Raw genomic sequence first — 18773 nt, forward strand, 5'->3', positions numbered from 1 at the left:
TTCACATCACATCGCATCTAACCCTACCCTAACTTTAAGCCCTCTTATCTGAAATGAGATACAGACATGTTGTAACATTACCCCGAGTCCTTGCAGTTTTCGTTTGTTTTTGGTTGATTGGTATATCATGTGTATCGATATACCTTTAAAGTATCGCTTTGGCCTTAACTGTAGCCTTTCCCCTCATAATATTTTCTCTAAAAACTTCTGTCTTACCCTTTGCAAAGATTTATCGGAAGCTTCGACATCAACTTCTAGTGCACGCTGTTCCACAAGGACAACTTAACGGAAGAAAAGTGCCTCTGAATATCGCATGATTCAAGAAGTAACTATTTTAGCGTATTGTGGGTGTAGTGAGTATCAGTTACCAGCTATATCGCTTTTATCGTTTTGCGGATTCTCGTAACTCTCCGTGACTACATATTTGAAGGCGCATGTAATGTAGCTTTCTACGTCACGTTACTCTTATCAGCGCCTAAATTCTTCCCTAAACCCGATTCTTTACCGTTGTAGATTGTATCTTCTGTCGTATTGTCCATATAAGATTACCCGTGGGGACAAAACAGTCTATATTTTTTTATAGGTTGATCTTGTTAAAGTGCTTTTCTGGGTATTGGGATCAGTTTTTATCATTTGGAGTTTAAATGAAGGACACCCACCTGAAAAGATTGATATTAGGTTATGAACTGTAACAAGCTAAGTTGGTTCAATTTACTGTGGCGTGTATTCCCATCAGTCTCAGACTTAGAAAAAAGAGAAAAAGGCCACTAATTTTTGAAACTAAATTCAATAACATATCTTACGGACTAAAAGGTTGGAAAGCAAATATTTTTGAAGTCCAAAGGCAGGTGTTTCATGGAATTGTTAATAATTTTTTTTTTTTTTTTTTTTTTTCGTTCTTCCGATATTTATTTGCTCGTGACAATTGACTTTAACTCTTTAACTAAAGAAACAGTCATCAAAAATTGGGACTATAATAGTCTACAATTCTTATAAGTTACAGAATGATCCTAATTGAACTCAAATATGTTTTACAGTAATAAAAAATATACATTTTTTAATTATTTTTTGAACAAAAAAGGCACTGTTTAACTTTTACAAAAATGGTAATTAATTTCTAACATTGCTGTTTACCCTAGGGAAAATAAATTAACCATCAGCCGTAAAATGCCTAGGTATTATTCAACAGGCGTAAAAAGCCACCACCTCATGAGGACCCTCCTGTAAATAAAGTAACATCAAAGATATGGTTGCAAATCTGGAATCATAAAAATCCAACTAACCAGAGCATACAAACTCTCCATTTTCTATTCCTTCACTATTATCTTTCATACTGCCAGGTATGAGGGTATTTAATTAAAACGCTGAAAACGTATGGTTGTTGTCGAATTTTATGTAAATAAAGCTCTGAAACATGCCTTACAGAACCTTAAGAGTTGTATATTATTATTATTACTTGTTGTTTTTTTTTTTATGACTCTGTTAATGGCTCACAACTCCCCGTCCCGTAGAGGACCGTAAAGACTCCATCTACGGCCGCTTATCGCACTAAAAAATCTTTAAATGATATGGAAGTTTACGACGTGATGGGAATAAGTAATCACATCGACTTTTCATTGCTACTCAGGCGATCTTTTGATAATTTTGGCAGGTAAATGTCAGTATTGTATAAATAAGACACCCAAATTTCGGTGTCTTGTTATTGTCCCTAAGGACAGTCTTAACATTAGGTGTCTTATATATTTACCTTACCTTACCTAAATTTAAAAATACAAAGCTGTATATCAGTGTCAGTTTATATTTCTGCAAATACCAGCTGCTAGCCTCCATCCCACATTAAATGCTTCTTTCGCACTCCCTCCGCCATGCAAAACATCCTCTCCCGGCTGAACAAAAAGTTGGTTTCGACGTACGAGACCCTACGAACGTTACAACAGACGCTAACCTTACAAGGGACATAAACCAAACACGGAAACATGCTAATGAGTGTATTTAAATTTCTTCCAGCCTTAAACATATTCCTGTCCATCGTTGCATCATTGGGCAATGCTCTGATCCTTGTGTCTCTTCATAAAGATACTTCTCTTCATCCACCGACAAAACTTCTGTTTCGATGTTTGGCAGTAACTGATCTTTGCGTTGGAGTTATTATTCAACCATTTGGGGCCGTTCTCCGTTTGTTTACTACCGGAACATACTGGAAAAACACTTCCAACTTACACCGACTGCATCGAGCTTTAAGTTTTACTTTATGTGCCGTAGCGGTCTTCACATCCAGCGCCATAAGCATGGACAGACTTCAAGCCCTGTTGTCTGGACTGAGATACAGACATGTTGTAACATTACCACGAGTTCGTACAGTTGTTATTTGCTCTTGGTTAATTGGTTTATCATGTGGATCGATGTTCTTTTGGAAAAGCAAAATTGCATTTACTGTAGCCTTCGTTCTTATAATAATTTCTGTATCAACCTCTGTCTTTTCCTACACAAAGATTTATCGCAAGCTTCAGCAACATCAACTTCAGGCGCACACAGTCTTACAAGGACAATCTAACGAAAGACGAGTGCCTCTAAATATAGCACGTTACAAGAAGTCAGTTTCCAGCGTATTATGGTTGCAGTTGGCATTAGTTATCTGCTATATCCCGTTTATCGTTGTGGTTATGCTGATGACATATGGCCGAATGCCTGGAAAGAAATTTGAAATAATTTTCGACGTTACAGCAACTCTTACTTACTTAAAATCGTCTCTGAACCCGATTTTTTACTGTTGGAGGATCAGAGCTGTGCGACAAGCAGCCAAGGACACGATCAAGAAGTTTACCCGCTGGAAATCAGTCTAGATCTTGTGGTGAGCACGGGATACATTCAGTGAAGAGCGGCGGCCAGCTTCATCTGTGAAGAGAACAGGAGAGCGATAGTTTCTGAAAAAGTACGATAAACGCTTAAAGCCGGCGTCCAGAAGTAATTTAGTACTTATCGAAAAGTTGCAAATTTTATATTTTAATTTTTTAAATTTACCTGGTAATTCAAAGGGGATGTAAATTATAATCTTCCTTAAGGAATGCTGCTCTTCGTCATTCGAAAGAAAAAAAGTGGAGATTAATTTCACTCTTAAAATTAATTGTACTTACAGGGGATTATTCATGATTACTCAACGCACAGTAACTGCTCTCTGTTATACTAAATTGCCGTTTATATTACACCTTGTTCCAATCAGTAAAACGTCGTGTTGCTATGCAAGGACTAAAGTAAACTTCAATTCAGCGCTTCAGTTATAGTATGTTATGATGAAATACGGACATACACGGTAACTCATACCCCCCCCCCCCCACCGGGGTACAAAGGGGAGGATGGAATTCCTCCCACCTCTTGGTTTTTTGTTCTCTTAAGGCAAAGCCAAATAAAGTTACATCAGTTAGAGGGCCCTGAGCTTGCTCTAGAAGATGATACCATTTTTGTCGGTACCGACGTCCTATGACGTGAAATGAATTAATTAGTTTTTTATAAACAAAACAAAAAGAACACAAATGAAAATAGATATACCTTGAAACTATTTCACATGTAGTTCTTTAATTGGAATTGTAAATTTGTAAAAATTGTAAGGATGATCGTTTAATATGAGGAAGATAAGAATGATCAACTTCTTCTTCGATTAAAACCAGTGAAGTGCAGGCGACAACCTGTGTAAACATTATGCAGCTTCCTTTAATGGCCTGTCTTGTTTTGTTTATTTTATTTATTTTATTTATTTTATTTATTTATTTATTTATTTTTTATTTTTCCGTAGGCGATATTTCGGTATGAAGGGAAATGTAAAGTATTATTAAAGTATTGGGCAAAACAGACACGAAACAAATACGAGCTCCACAGACGATGTTTTGTACTTTAACAATTTTTGTTAGGGCCTTTACGAAAATTCCTAATAAGAAAATGAGATATATTTTCGCGTTTGCCTTTTTCTTGTGCTTTTTTTTATTTTAGTGAAAGAAGTACCTATTGATATCTAGTAAGTTACAAAGAGAGAATTTATAGAGTTTGTTTCTTTTCCCCTTGCATTCTACACGCAATAACTGAGAATATCGGAAACAGAATTTCTGAATTTACCTTTCTCTTGAAGAACCTTGCAATTACTTTCGAGGTCAGTCCGCCCTGTAAATGAGCAGGATTGACTAGGATGATGTAAATATAATAGAGCATAAACATGCTTCGGTTGTGTTCCGTGCCACGATACGGTGGTCTTTTTCTTTAGAGTTATAGAGAAAATTCATATATTAAGGATGTACTGTAGTTTTAATATCAGCCCTCCGCGTCAGATTGGAAAACTTACGTCATACTTCATTTTTTCGGATATACCAAGAAAAAAAATGATCCAATGCAATAACTGATGTAAATTACTCTTGTGTTCTGTTCCTTATCAATCACTATGTTATCGCGAGACAAATGACAATACGTAATGCTGGATTAAAAAAAAGTTTTGGATGTTAAATAGAAGACATGATTTCATTTATTATTTTCGATCTTGCCGTGTAATATCTTGTACTTGTTACACTCGATCCTTGGAATGTGCGGTATGTCATCTGTTCACAGCCTGATGAATTATAATTAACATTTAGACAGGATTCGAATATTCTAGTGTTTGGTTCGAAAAAGCAAATATTTTGTTCTCCAGTAAAGATAATCACGCACTCTTTTGTTGTTGCCAAATTGAATTCTTTTCCTTTCCGCTTCAATCACTTCTTATAGTTGATAATACTAGTGGTAATGAAATCCTTGGAAGTCGTTTATCGTGTTGTTTCTAAAATAATAATAATAATGATGATGATGATGATAATAAACACTTTATAACTCCGCCATGTGTTAATCAGTAATACAATCTTTTTCGGATGCACTAGCATATACCATTATATTCAGTGTTTTTGTTTTATATTTTACTAAATATTTAAAGGGTGTAACAATGCCTCCACAGATAACAATCTTTAAGCAGTAACCACAAACATTAAGGCCTTGAGTCTTTTTAAAGATATCGATTCAAATACTAATTTGTGTTTCAGCAGCTAATTTATGTTAGATAGCCAGCCGTTCCTTACTACCACCATTAATGCTCCGACCGATGAAATCAAACAAGACAAAAACAACTTGTAATGGGAGAAAAAGGGCAGAGGATAAAGCGCACAAGTTCCCAATAGGAATTTTACAAAATAATACGGGTCAGGTGGTTGGCAACGAGAGGACCTAAACAATAACAACATTATTAAGAAACAACAACCGGGCTGCAGAGGGGGTCTAATCCTCTCCCTGGGGTACTAATCCTTAGCCACTGAGAGGTCATTATCCTCTCCCTCTTTCCAGGATATGTTTTGATAATTATGCCAGGTGAACGTCAGTATTGTTTGAATAAGAAAGCACTGTAAAAATGCAAAGCCATAGATTAGTGTCAGCTTTTATTTCTGCAAATACCAGCTGCTAGACTCCATCTCACATTTGCTCTCGGATTCCCTCCGCCAAGCGAAACATTCTCTCCAGCTGAAGAAAAAAAAATGGTTTCGACGTACGAGACCCTACGAACTTTACAACTGGGACAAACCTTACAAGGGACAAACCAAACAAGCATATTAACATGCTTATGAGTGTATTTGATTTTCTTGCAGACTTAAACATATTTCTGTCCATCTTTGCATCAGAACGCAATGCTCTGATCCTTGTGTCTCTTCAGAAAGATACTTCTCTTCATCCACCGACAAAACTTCTGTTTCGATGCTTGGCGGTAACTGATCTTTGCGTTGGAGTTGTTATTCCACCACTTGGGGCCGTTCTCCGTTTGTTTACTACCGGAACGTACTGGAAAAACACTTCCAACTTACACCGGCTGCATCGAGCTTTAAGTTTTACTTTATGTGCCGTAGCGATCTTCACATCCAGCGCCATAAGCATGGACAGACTTCAAGCCCTGTTGTCTGGACTGAGATACAGACATGTTGTAACATTACCACGAGTTCGTGCATTTATTATTTGCTCTTGGTTAATTGGTTTATCATGTGGATCGATGTTCTTTTGGAAAAGCAAAATTGCATTTACTGTAGCCTTCGTTCTTATAATAATTTCTGTATCAACCTCTGTCTTTTCCTACATAAAGATTTATCGCAAGCTTCAGCAACATCATCTTCAAGCGCACACAGTCTTACAAGAACAATCTAACGAAAGACAAGTGCCTCTGAATATAGCACGTTATAAGAAGTCAGTTTCCAGCCTATTATGGTTGCAGTTGGCATTAGTTATCTGCTATATCCCGTTTATCGTTGTGGTTATATCATCCACCTTCTGGATGATGGGAAACTCGTATCTAATCCCAGCAACGTATTTAACGACTTCTTTGTAAATCCAAGAATACAGGACTCAGCCTTGAGCTTAACGGAAGAGAATTTCGGCGACCATCCTAGCATAGCAGCAATTAAAAGCAAATCATACAACCTTGACTTTGCTTTTAAGGAAATCAACAAGGAAACCGTAACCAACTACGTACTAAAAATGAATGCCAAGAAATCCACTGGCCCCGACGGTTTCTCTCCAAAGATTGTTAAACTTTCCGCTATAGCCGTAGCTACTCCGTTAACGTCTTTGTTTAATTACTGTATTCGCACGAGTACTCTGCCCAAAGAATGGAAAATGAGTAATGTCACCCCATCCATAAGAAGGGCGATGTGACCGATAAAAACAATTACCGACCAGTCAGCGTTATCTCTGCAATCTCCAAACTATTTGAGAAAGTGCTGTTCGACCAAATGTACGCCTCCTTTGCACCAATTTTCTCGCCCAACATGTCGGGTTTTCTTAAGGGACACTCCTGCGCTACAGCGTTGATCAAATTAACAGATGATTGGAGACGCGCACTTGATGAAAAAAAAGAAGTGGGTGTAGTTGCTATCGATCTCTCCAAGGCCTTCGACTGCATTTGCCACAATCTGCTGCTAGCAAAGTTAAAAGCGTATGGCTTGCAAGAACCAGCCCTACAACTTTTAAGATCATTTTTGCATGACCGTAAACAAAGGGTAATAGGCAATAATACGTGCTCTAGCTGGTCACTTCTACAGTGCGGCGTCCCGCAGGGAAGTCTCCTTAGCCCCTTACTGTTTAACATCTTTATGAACGACATGAACGAATCTGTTTCCGTCTCTTCCCTCCGCCTCTACGCGGATGATACAACCGAATATATGGCGGACGAAAGTCCTCTTGTGCTTCAACACGTCTTAAATCAAGACATGGAAAAACTATCTACCTGGCTTAACTACAACTATCTTCAAGCCAACGGGGACAAGACACAAGCAATGATTCTTGGGAATTCAACATACAATTACGATTTGGAGTTTGATGGCACCTTAATTGATATCAAAGAACATTTAAAGATCCTTGGAGTATGTCTGGACAATAAGTTATCTTTCAAAGAACACACAAATGTAATGCTGAAAAGAGTATACGCTAAGATTGCCGCACTTCGTCGCCTCAAGCGCTTAGTACCCATAGATACTTTATTACTTTTATACAGGAGCTTTATAATACCGCATTTTGAGTATTGTAATTCTTTACTGATTGGTATAGGTAAAACGCTCAACAAAAAAGTGGAAGACGCTAACTACTACGGTCTACGAACAGTAATGAACATGGGGAAAACTTCTAATTATGAGTCATTACTCAAACTGCTGGGCATGAGAACGCTAGAACATAGACGTATTGAACAATCTCTGATAATATTTTTAAAGTGTTTTAAAGAAAATGGCCCACGTTATATCACCAACTTATTCACGCCCCGGGTCACGCCATACAATCTTAGAAGCAGCGGGCTAAACGTAAAACAACGCCCTTACAATAGTAGATTCTTCCACGGCTCGTATTCTTATATCATCTCTAGAATTTGGAATCAGTTACCGCCGGCAGCAAAAAATGCAGCAAACATTCCAGCTTTTATCAATCATCTTAATACAACAAACTTTGGTGGCTGCCAATGCAGTTCTTGTCTTAAATGATTCCTTTATAGACATGTTGTATTTTTATCGTTTTTTAATATTGTATTTTTAACACATATTTTTTAAGATGTTAATAGTATGATAATTTTGTATTTTTTAATATATAGTTTTTAAATCTTTTTTTTTAACATGTATGTCAAACACTTTTATCATGAGCCCCTGGCTCGGGAGACTTGGGCAACCACTCCCCGTGTTCTTGACGTAAAATAAATTACCTTACCTTACCTTATGACATATGGCCGAATGCCTGGAAAGAAATTTGAAATAATTTTGGACGTTACAGCAACTCTTACTTACTTAAAATCGTCTCTTAACCCTATTTTATACTGCTGGAGGACCAGAGCTGTGCGACAAGCAGCCAAGGGCGCCATCAAAAAGTTAATCTGCTGTAAATCAGTCTAGATCTTATGATGGACGTGGAATACATTCAGTGAAGAGCGACGGCCATCGCCATCTGTGGAACAGGAGAGCAATTGTAGACCTTGTTTCAATCGGTAAAACATCGTGTTGATATGCAAGGACTAAAGTAAACTTCAACTCAGCGCTACGATTATTGCATTTTACGATGAAATATCAACCAGGCTCGGTGCTACAGATCTGGTTTAGTTCATTGAATAGTATAGAAAATCGTATGAACGCGGGTGCATTTCGTTATATATGAGCACGAGTGCTGATTTTCAAGTTCTCAAAGTTGCACGAGCCGCAGGCGAGTGCAATTTGGTAACTTGAAAAACATCACGAGTGTCCACATATTACGAAATGCACGAGCGATCATACGATTTTTTTAGTTATGATATACTCAACAAAATTAAAAAAAAAAAAATAAAATCAAGAAAACGCGACCGACGCGCTTGAATGGACACGCAACTCTGTAATGGCTTCCAAACTGCTCACATGTTTTATTTCAAGTAATCAATTACAACCTTGTGACAGGTAAACCAAGCGCGATTTTTTTTTAGGAAAACGTTATGAACTTTCTGGTCAAGTTTTTTTTTTTTTTTTTTTTTTTTTAAATCAAGAGCATGAAAAATCAGTTAAGCGATGATAAGTTTGTGATAGACCAATTTCGATAAATCAAAATTCTTAGGAGACCACGAAAAAGGTATTTACAAAAGAAAAAGAACTATTCTGGACTACAATCTTATTTTTTTTATTTTTTTTTTTTTTTTTTGAGCCGTTTTTCTGAACCGGTTGTTCTACTCTCAGTTCTCTTTTCAGTTTCCCCATTAAAGGAAAAAAAAAAAAAAGGCAATGCCTTTCCCAGTACTAGTATGAATGACGTCTGCCCAATTTCTCTCTGTAGTCCAGGTGAATTTGTATTCTCGATTTCTTTTGCTTTCTTTTCTATTTTATATACACGACCAAAGAACTCCATGCTTTAAAGATTTACCGTGTATTAATAAAGGCCATCATTTCAAAGATAATATTGTAATAAATTAAGGGTAAAAGTGTTCTTGGTTTGTATTATACTTGAATTTACTTCAAAGTCACTGCAAGAACATTCATAGCCTGCGTAGCAAGCGTTTCCGTGGGGTTTGGAAACAGAGAAAAAGAAAAGAAAAAAGAAATAAAGAAAGAAAATTCATAGCTATCTTCATTTTTCTTAATGTCGGTTTCTCGTAATAATAGTAATAATAATAATAATAATAACAACAACAACAACAACAATAATAAACCTTTAACTGGCGTTTAATTCTGAGGAGGAGGGAAGCGTAAGGGAAGTAATACCGAGTCTGCGATGTAGAACTGTTGGAATGCTGCGAGAACTCGATCTAAACGTGTCTTCGATTTAACAGGCTTCCCCTTCCTTCCCACGTGTTACCGTAGAGTGTACTGGCTCGCTTAGCCTGTTTATTTTCAATTAATGGAAGTGACTGTCTGCCTGCCAGACAGCCGAGTCTGGACGTGTGTCTTTACAACGTACGTTTTAAAAATTATGGGGTCTGAGTTTTCGATACAATCAACGGTCTAAGTTTTTTCAAGATAAGCTGGGAGATAAACTAAGCTAAGCTAAGCTAAGCTAAGCTAAGCTAAGCTAAGCTAAGCTAAGCTAAGCTATGCTAAGCTATGCTAAGCTAAGCTAAGCTAAGCTAAGCTAAGGTAAGGCAAGGTAAGGCAAGGTAAGGCAAGGTAAGGCAAGGTAAGGCAAGGTAAGGCAAGGTAAGGCAAGGTAAGGCAAGGTAAGGCAAGGTAAGGCAAGCTAAGGCAAGGTAAGGCAAGGTAAGGCAAGGTAAGGCAAGGTAAGGCAAGGTAAGGCAAGCTAAGGCAAGGTAAGGCAAGGTAAGGCAAGGTAAGGCAAGGTAAGGCAAGCTAAGGCAAGGTAAGGCAAGGTAAGGCAAGGTAAGGCAAGGTAAGGCAAGGTAAGGCAAGGTAAGGCAAGGTAAGGCAAGGTAAGGCAAGGTAAGGCAAGGTAAGGCAAGGTAAGGCAAGGTAAGGCAAGGTAAGGCAAGGTAAGGCAAGGTAAGGCAAGGTAAGGCAAGGTAAGGCAAGGTAAGGCAAGGTAAGGCAAGGTAAGGCAAGGTAAGGCAAGGTAAGGCAAGGTAAGGCAAGGTAAGGCAAGGTAAGGCAAGGTAAGGCAAGGTAAGGCAAGCTAAGGCAAGCTAAGGCAAGGTAAGGCAAGGTAAGGCAAGGTAAGGCAAGGTAAGGCAAGGTAAGGCAAGGTAAGGCAAGCTAAGGCAAGCTAAGGCAAGCTAAGGCAAGGTAAGGCAAGGTAAGGCAAGGTAAGGCAAGGTAAGGCAAGGTAAGGCAAGGTAAGGCAAGGTAAGGCAAGGTAAGGCAAGGTAAGGCAAGGTAAGGCAAGGTAAGGCAAGGTAAGGCAAGGTAAGGCAAGGTAAGGCAAGGTAAGGCAAGGTAAGGCAAGGTAAGGCAAGGTAAGGCAAGGTAAGGCAAGGTAAGGCAAGGTAAGGCAAGGTAAGGCAAGGTAAGGCAAGGTAAGGCAAGGTAAGGCAAGGTAAGGCAAGGTAAGGCAAGGTAAGGCAAGGTAAGGCAAGGTAAGGCAAGGTAAGGCAAGCTAAGGCAAGCTAAGGCAAGGTAAGGCAAGGTAAGGCAAGGTAAGGCAAGGTAAGGCAAGGTAAGGCAAGGTAAGGCAAGCTAAGGCAAGCTAAGGCAAGCTAAGGCAAGGTAAGGCAAGGTAAGGCAAGGTAAGGCAAGGTAAGGCAAGGTAAGGCAAGGTAAGGCAAGGTAAGGCAAGGTAAGGCAAGGTAAGGCAAGGTAAGGCAAGGCAAGGTAAGGCAAGGTAAGGCAAGGGAAGGCAAGGGAAGGCAAGGGAAGGCAAGGGAAGGCAAGGGAAGGCAAGGGAAGGCAAGGGAAGGCAAGGGAAGGAAAGGTAAGGTAAGGTAAGAGAAGATAACACAAGATAAGACAAGATAAGACAAGATAAGACAAGATAAGAACCTTATTAACGTGTCGAAGTCGCTAGCATACAATGTATACTAATTGGGGACACCTAACTACGATTACTTATCTAATAACTAATAAAATATGAAATACATGTACGTTTGTAAGTATTTTAAAATGTATATAAAACAAACAATGACTATGCAGTAAGATCAAGTGTTAGCTGTTAAATAAAAAAGACAGTCTCTACAAGTACTTTTCAGCAGTCTTGTGAACTCAACCAATTTGATGCGCTTTTTGAAAGTGTGCAATGATTCAGAAGATCTAATAGATTTGTCGAGTTTGAACCAAATGGCATGGCCTAAATAAGTCAGGCTATGAGTAACAGTCCGAAATCTGGGTATGGTGAAATCAGAATTTCTAAGGTGATACTGAGAATTGGTAACAACAAATAAGTCCGCAATGTAAGGTGCCAGACCATTTTTGACTTTACACATTATGATTGCAATGGCTTGCAATCGTCACGTATGAAGTGTTCGTATAGTTTCGCTCTTTGCAAGAGTTCCTCATACGTCGATTTAATGTCACAATAAACAGCTCGTGGTGCTCGTTCCTGAATTCGTTCTAGTTTTCTGGCATCAGAAGAACGATAAAAATGCCAGACAGCCTGAGAGTATGTGAGATGAGGTAGTATATAGGTGGCCATTCGTTTCAAAATTACGACATGGTATACGCGGGTTTTTCTGCCGCGTATACTTGTTTACATACGTTACGTATGGGCTTTAAACTCATAGGTACGACCATTTAAATCGCGTATATACGCATTTTTAAAGGGCAACATATTTAGTTTAATTCTAGAGTGTGTTCAGACAAAGGGGGTGAAAATTTAGAGGTAGGAAGAGCCATGCTATGGCACAGGGGATTTAATAGGGGAAGCAAAATTGCTGGGTTGTCTGTACACAACCAGTGAATTGAGCGTCTCTGGAGAGAAGTCTTTACTGAAGTCGGTCAGTTCTACTACACTCAGTTCTACCAGGTGGAAGAAAATGGCATCCTGGAATCGACCAGCATAATCGATCTGTTCTGTTTGTATTACATATTTCTTTCCAGAATTAACAACCAGTTAAACCTCCTAGCTGAGGCATGGAATAACCATGCTGTACGCACAACCAATATGGGTGAACGCAGTGATTTTACAAGATATATGTAATACTGGAAATACTAGCTGTCAGGGACACATTTGATGATAACACCCAACCAGATGAATTATCTGGTGAAGACCCAATAGGACTTACACTAAAGTCACATTCTGTTTCCTAAAACTCCCCTTGAGGTATTGATATATCATAGGCTGGACGACCCACTCTTCCATTAGAAGCTGATACAGTTGGCAAAGCCCTAATGGGAATACACTGAGGTACATGAAACTGCTCTTAATGCAAACATTTCCCGTCTAAGCAGTAAATATTGCATTTGTCTCACCAGTGATTCTAGAGGCCATATCTTCTCAGCATTTGCCTTGGTACCTCTGTCCAATGAGTCAACTAAAGGATTAGCCTGCGTAACTTGGCGGTTTAGCAATTTTTGAAGCAATTTGAGGGCGAGCGCACAAAGCGACAAAACCGCGAAAACCAGCAGGAACCCCCCAGGCTCCTCGTGGCTACGCCGCATTTGGCGCTCGTTATCACGGCTTCGTCGTTTTGTTAGCGTTAGGATAAAATCTTAAACAGTCATTCAAAAGACGCATAACTGTTTCTAGAAGTTCATTCACTGGAGACCTGCGGTAACAAACATTAAATAGCAGATAGACCAAGACAAGACATTTTACCACTGCCGCCATATTGACGATTTCTAGTTAAAGCAATTTTCATTGCTATCATACACGAATAGCCATTCTCTAAAAAGGCACATTTCGTGCTGGCATATACAACGTAATTTACGATACCCACATATACGCGCATTTTAGCACGCGTATATATGGGTCCTTGTAGGACGCGTATATTTGGGCATTTATTTCGCATCTCCCCCGCCCTTGAGTTTACGCAAATATGTGGCCCTTTAAAAATGCGTATATACGCGATCTAAATGGTCGTTTATATATGAGCTTAAAGCCCATACGTAACGTATGTAAACAAGTATACGCGGCAGAAAAGCCCGCGTATACCATGTCGTAATTTTGAAACGAATGGCCAACCATAGTAGTATAGCAAATTTGACAATGTGTAATTTAGCTGATATCGGAATGAGGCTACGTGATCTCAGAAGAATACCAGTTTGACAGGAGGCTTTTCTACAAACATTGCTTACAAGACTCGAAAATGATAGTTGATCGTCTAGGGTAACCCCTAAGAGCGTTATGCCTGGTTTCTGATCAATTACAGTGTCATTAATAGGGTCTTAATAGCATTGTGTGAATCCTTATGACAGTTCCTCAGGTCCAGACTCATCACCTGATACTTTGAAAAATTTCCTTGTAAAAGTTGTTGTTGTACCACTCAGAGATGTTGTTTCCTTCCTCAGTTAAAATTTCTTTCCGCTCCGTTAGTTGTCTTCGTCACTGAAAACAGTTGGTGGTCATCCGCGTACATAAGTGACCTGTTTTCATCAATGGAGAGGTGTAGATCGTTTTGGAAAACATTTCAAAGAAGAGGCCCGAAGGCCGATCCCTGGGGACATCCTCTCGTGGTAGCGTACCAACCAATTGTTGTTTCTTGACTGATCCTAACCCTGTTTTTCCTATTTGTGAAATATTATCGCACCAGGGCTAGTGAGTTGTTAGAGAAACCGTATGCTCTCAGTTTGTTGATGAGTAGGGAGGTTTCACAGCTCTGATTCTTTCGATATGCGGTCAGGTTGTTCCTTAACATAGGGTCAATAAATGATGTGAGCAGTTTCCTCAGTAACTGCTCAAAGACCTTTCCTATCTCTGTTAGTACTGTAACAAGTCTATAATTCTTGATGTCTTGTTTATTGTCTTTCTTAAACACTGGTACCCAATCACCTTTCTTCCATTGCAGTGGCCGATCGTAAGATTCAATGCAGCAGTTTTATAAGTCAGCCAGGGGATGAGAAAGCTTCCTGTTCGCTATCTTTAAGATCTTAGGTGGTATTAGGTCGTGACCTGTGCTCTTTGGAAGAATCCAAGTTAGACAACACAACCGCAAACTTCTTCGGCTTAAGGTAATTCCTCTGAAATAGAAGTGACAATAGATTTTTGTTCAAACTTTGTCCACTGAATATTTGTCATATGATGACTTCAATTTTGAAATAAAAAAGGGGGGTGCCCATGTTCATTAAGGAGCAGTGAGGCATTGAAAATGCCCTATTTTTGCATTATTTAATGCTTATTATAAGAACGCATTCCCAGTAATTGTAACATCTTTGTAAGCCCGGACTCATAAGAACACGCATTAAACTACAGTCAATACATTGTGTCGCACCACAAATAAACGTTTAAGTTTGATTCAGACAGAAAGCTAAATCCTTGATTAAAAATTTGAACCAAATTTCTTGACGTGGTTACTGACTGCAAAATAGAAAAGACCACAGTGTATTTGCTATTTTTCTTATTTATTCAATTTTCAGCAATAGAAATTAGATCAGTCTTTTCTCACGCAAAGCTTATGATTAGTTGATTACAATGACTGGAAAAAAAATTGGGGTGCCCATGCTCGTTGGTGAGCTGGAGCCATTTTTCAACTGACAGAGGTCAATATCAAGGCAAATCCGTCATGTTTTCAATGTGCGCGTGCACAAGCGCGCGCTAATGACGCCATAAATTATGCGCAGTAAGGATGCGCAATGCAAATGTGAGGAATGACCTTAAGGGCTTGGAATTTAAATTGTGAGGAGTCGCCGGCAGGTCGACAATTGCAGCTTTGGTTTATCGTATGCACATTCGCATGATGATACAGTTGGTCCTCAGACATACCTAATAAGTGAGTGTCACCAATGTCATTAGCCAGTGAAGGAAAATATTTGGCAAAGTGCTCCTGTCAAGGTTCTTAGTTATCGAGACACCCGACGGTCTCAGTTTTTCAAGGTCTGAGGTCGAGACACCCGGCAAGCAACTCCCGTACTGCCAAGGAAACTCACTCAGCAAAATGTAAATAAAATAACAAGGAGCAAAAAAGACAGGGCAGCGTAGCTAATTTTCGATTAACAGGAAGACAGAGCGATTTTAAAACAGACAATAACTTACCTTGTACAAGTACGACTAATTTTCCATTGAAAGCTCTTTCACAAAACAGGTAAAACTAGCTATGTATTCTGATTTGCCTGTCAAAGGGGACAGGATATCAGCTACGTGAGCTGACAACTCGTAAGCGAAGTTGTTAACGCAAGATACAATAGGTCTTGATGGTATGTTTGGCTTGTGAATCTTAACTGATATCCTGTCCCCTGTGACAAACTTACTGCATGGGTTGCCCCGGCCCCAACGGCCACTTTATCAAATTTGACCTATACAGAGAATCTAGAAAAGATGCATGCGATTTATTATTTTACCGAACATTTGAAACGACACACTGAATGAACGAATGCTTCAAATTATTTCATTTTAATCGAAAGCTAACGTTGCCTGTGTTTCAAAGAGCTTAAAAATAGAAACAGAACGCAGGGCTCTGTCCGGTACTCCTTTGAGTCAAATTTAAAGAAGACGCTCTTCACCGAGTGCAATTCACTGTACCCCAAGTTCTAGGCTGATTTACAAAAGTTCAGTTGTTTGATTGTGTCCTTGGCTGCTTGTCGTACACTTCTGATCCTCCAGCAGTAAAGAATCGGGTTTAGAGACGAATTAAGGTAGGTAAGAGTTGCAGCAATTTCGAAAGCAACTAGAAACTTGCCTCTAGATATTCGGCCATGAGTTATGGGATTAACCGTTACGAGAAACGGAATGTAGCAGATAGCTAAAGTCAGCTGCACCCATAATGCGCTAGAAACTGTCCTCTTGTATCGTGTTATATTCAGAAGCACTTGCCTTCCGTTAGGTTGTCCAGGGGGTACTGCGTGTACTCGAAGCTGACGTTGTCGAAGCTTGATATAAATCTTTGCATAGGAGAAGACGGAGGTTGTAAGGGAAAGTATTATAAGGGCAAAGAATACCGTAAGGGCAATTTCAATTTTCCAAAGGTATATCGATGCATTTGTTATACCAATGATCCAAAAGCAAGTGATAGCTGTACGAACTCGTGGTAATGTTACAACGTGTCTGTATCTGAGTCCGGAAAACAGAGCTTGAAGTCTATCCACGCTTATTGCCGTGGATGTCAAGGCTGATACGCCACATAAAAGAAGACTTGAAGTGATATTTAGTCCATTTACATAAAGCAAAGCTTTACTGCTCATCCCAGCTGCAGCATAAGAGAAAAACAAAACGGCGAAAAGTGGTTGCGAAATAACCCCAACACAGAGATCGGTGATTGCCAGGCATCGAAACAAAAGCTTTGTCGGTGGATGAAGAGAAGTCTCTTTATGAAGAGCAACAAGAATCAGAACATTGCCCAGTGATGCAGTGATGGACAGAAAAATATTCAAGGCTGCAATAAATTCAGATACGCTCATTAGCATGTTAGTATGCTTGTTTGGTTCATGTCCCTTTTGATATTTCTGTCTACAGCCGAGTTCGCCGTGGCTCGTACGTCGAAACTATCTTTCTTTCTTTTTTTTTTTTTTTTTTTTTGTTCAATTTTGAGACCGAGTGTTTTGCACAGTGAAGGGAATATGAGATGTAAGCTAACAGCTTGTTTCTGCAGAAATACAAACTGACACACATCTACGGTATTCTATTATCCAACTGCAGCGAATACCGTCCAAATGACAGTACAAATATACAGCGATGTTTTACTGTTATTTGTACAGCAGAAACCTGTTTGCCGTACAGGTTGGCGCGCCCACGAAAAACTGTCACACTCTCCCTCTTTCATTGATAAATTTATCGACTTTATGTCACCTTACTTTATGTTTATTGACTTTATGTTATGTTAAATTTATTGACGTTTGTGTCACCCATACCATGATTTTCATCAGCAGTTGAGTAATAAATCTCTTATTAGATGTTTTGGTGTGTAGTATCGCTTTATATTTTTACTCGTTGTTTGTATTTTGACTCGCCCCACGGGCTCGTCAAAATCCGGCTCAACTCGCAAAAATATGTAGCGATACTACGCACCAAAACATCTAATAAGATATATGTATTTTTCACAGTTCTGTCTAATTTAAACATTACTGGCATTTACCTGGCATAATTACCAAAACGTCACCTGTATAGCAATCGGACGTCGACATGACTACTTATTCGCATTACATTTTAAGCTTTCATATTATTTAACTTTTTAAAGTTTTTCCGTGCTTTTAGCGGGCGTTCATCGATTCTTGCCGATTATCTATGTAACGGGATATCATAGACCATAAACTGAGTCATCAAAAACTAACCAACTCTCAAACTTGTGTTAAGACATGACTCCGGGTCTAAGGCATGGGTCGCAGTTGGGAAATCTTTGCCAGAATCTGTTCACTTTGCGGTGGAAATCTGTCATCGCCGGCCTTTGCCTAGTGCGACGGCTGGGTTTCTGCTTTGGCAACAACTGTGCGAATCGGCAAACATCAAAGACTCCGTAGTGTTTCGAGCCAAACAATGGGAATCACAGCGATAATTGTCAACACTTGTCAACGTAACATGAAAAACGATATGCGCGGGAAGTTCAGTTCTAGTTCGCGCCTTTCATCATGAAAAGACGTGGCTATTATTATAATCCCGCACAATTTCAAGGTTTTCAAGGTTTTTACGGCGATAGCATGGAATATCTGCATTATGCTCCCGTCTACCCTGATATGACTGGAAGGGGAACGCAACCGAGCACTTCACATGCAAGGATTGCACAGGAAAACACTCTACCGGCCAGGTCCATGCAAGCAAGTGCTTCAAAAGCGTCGTCCTCTTCATCTTCCCAATCGTCTCCTGATCCTGAACCCGCAGATACTGGAAAACGATCTTATGAAAGATGGTCAGATGACGAAGAAAGAATGCTATCAACCTGTGGGCCGACAATTTCGATCGCATCAAAAGCAGTCAAGCCCGCAAAGCTTGGGATGACACTGCCAAGCAAATAAATTTGAAATCTGGTACTGACAAATATCTCCCACTAGTGCGACCCTCCGTTTCTGTCTAAAAGTTTTCCTTTCCCGTTGCGGTTTCAAATTTTTGTGGTTTTTTAACCGGCAAAGATGAAAACTTTTCCCAAGTGCGACCCACACCTAATTTGCATAAAATCTAAAAACAACCATAACTTTTCAACTTTTTACCTTCAATGCCGTCAGATTTGACAGCAATATGAAAGATATAAGTGCTAGATAACTATGTGGGAAAGGGAAATGGAGTGCTTGCATTTTGCAGTGAGTCGGATTTTTGTGATTAAT

General features: G+C 39.3%; 2 protein-coding genes across 2 annotated transcripts in view; one reads left to right on the forward strand and one right to left on the reverse strand.

Annotated features, from left to right (window-relative positions):
* LOC145502054 (proprotein convertase subtilisin/kexin type 4-like) overlaps positions 1-18773 on the forward strand; it is a 297387-nt gene that overhangs the window by 51308 nt on the left and 227306 nt on the right. The window lies entirely within an intron of this gene.
* Positions 16053-16925, reverse strand: LOC145503299 (melanocyte-stimulating hormone receptor-like). Its single transcript, XM_081482784.1, has one exon. It carries the CDS (start codon positions 16923-16925, stop codon positions 16053-16055), a length of 873 nt encoding a protein of 290 aa, XP_081338910.1.

This window comes from Orbicella franksi, chromosome 11 (genome assembly GCF_964199315.1).
Source record: "Orbicella franksi chromosome 11, jaOrbFran1.1, whole genome shotgun sequence".
Lineage (NCBI taxonomy): Eukaryota > Metazoa > Cnidaria > Anthozoa > Scleractinia > Merulinidae > Orbicella > Orbicella franksi.

Excerpts from the sequence above, each read along its gene's own strand:
- LOC145503299 (XM_081482784.1), bottom strand. The coding sequence starts at position 16,925 with ATGCTAATGAGCGTATCTGAATTTATTGCAGCCTTGAATATTTTTCTG.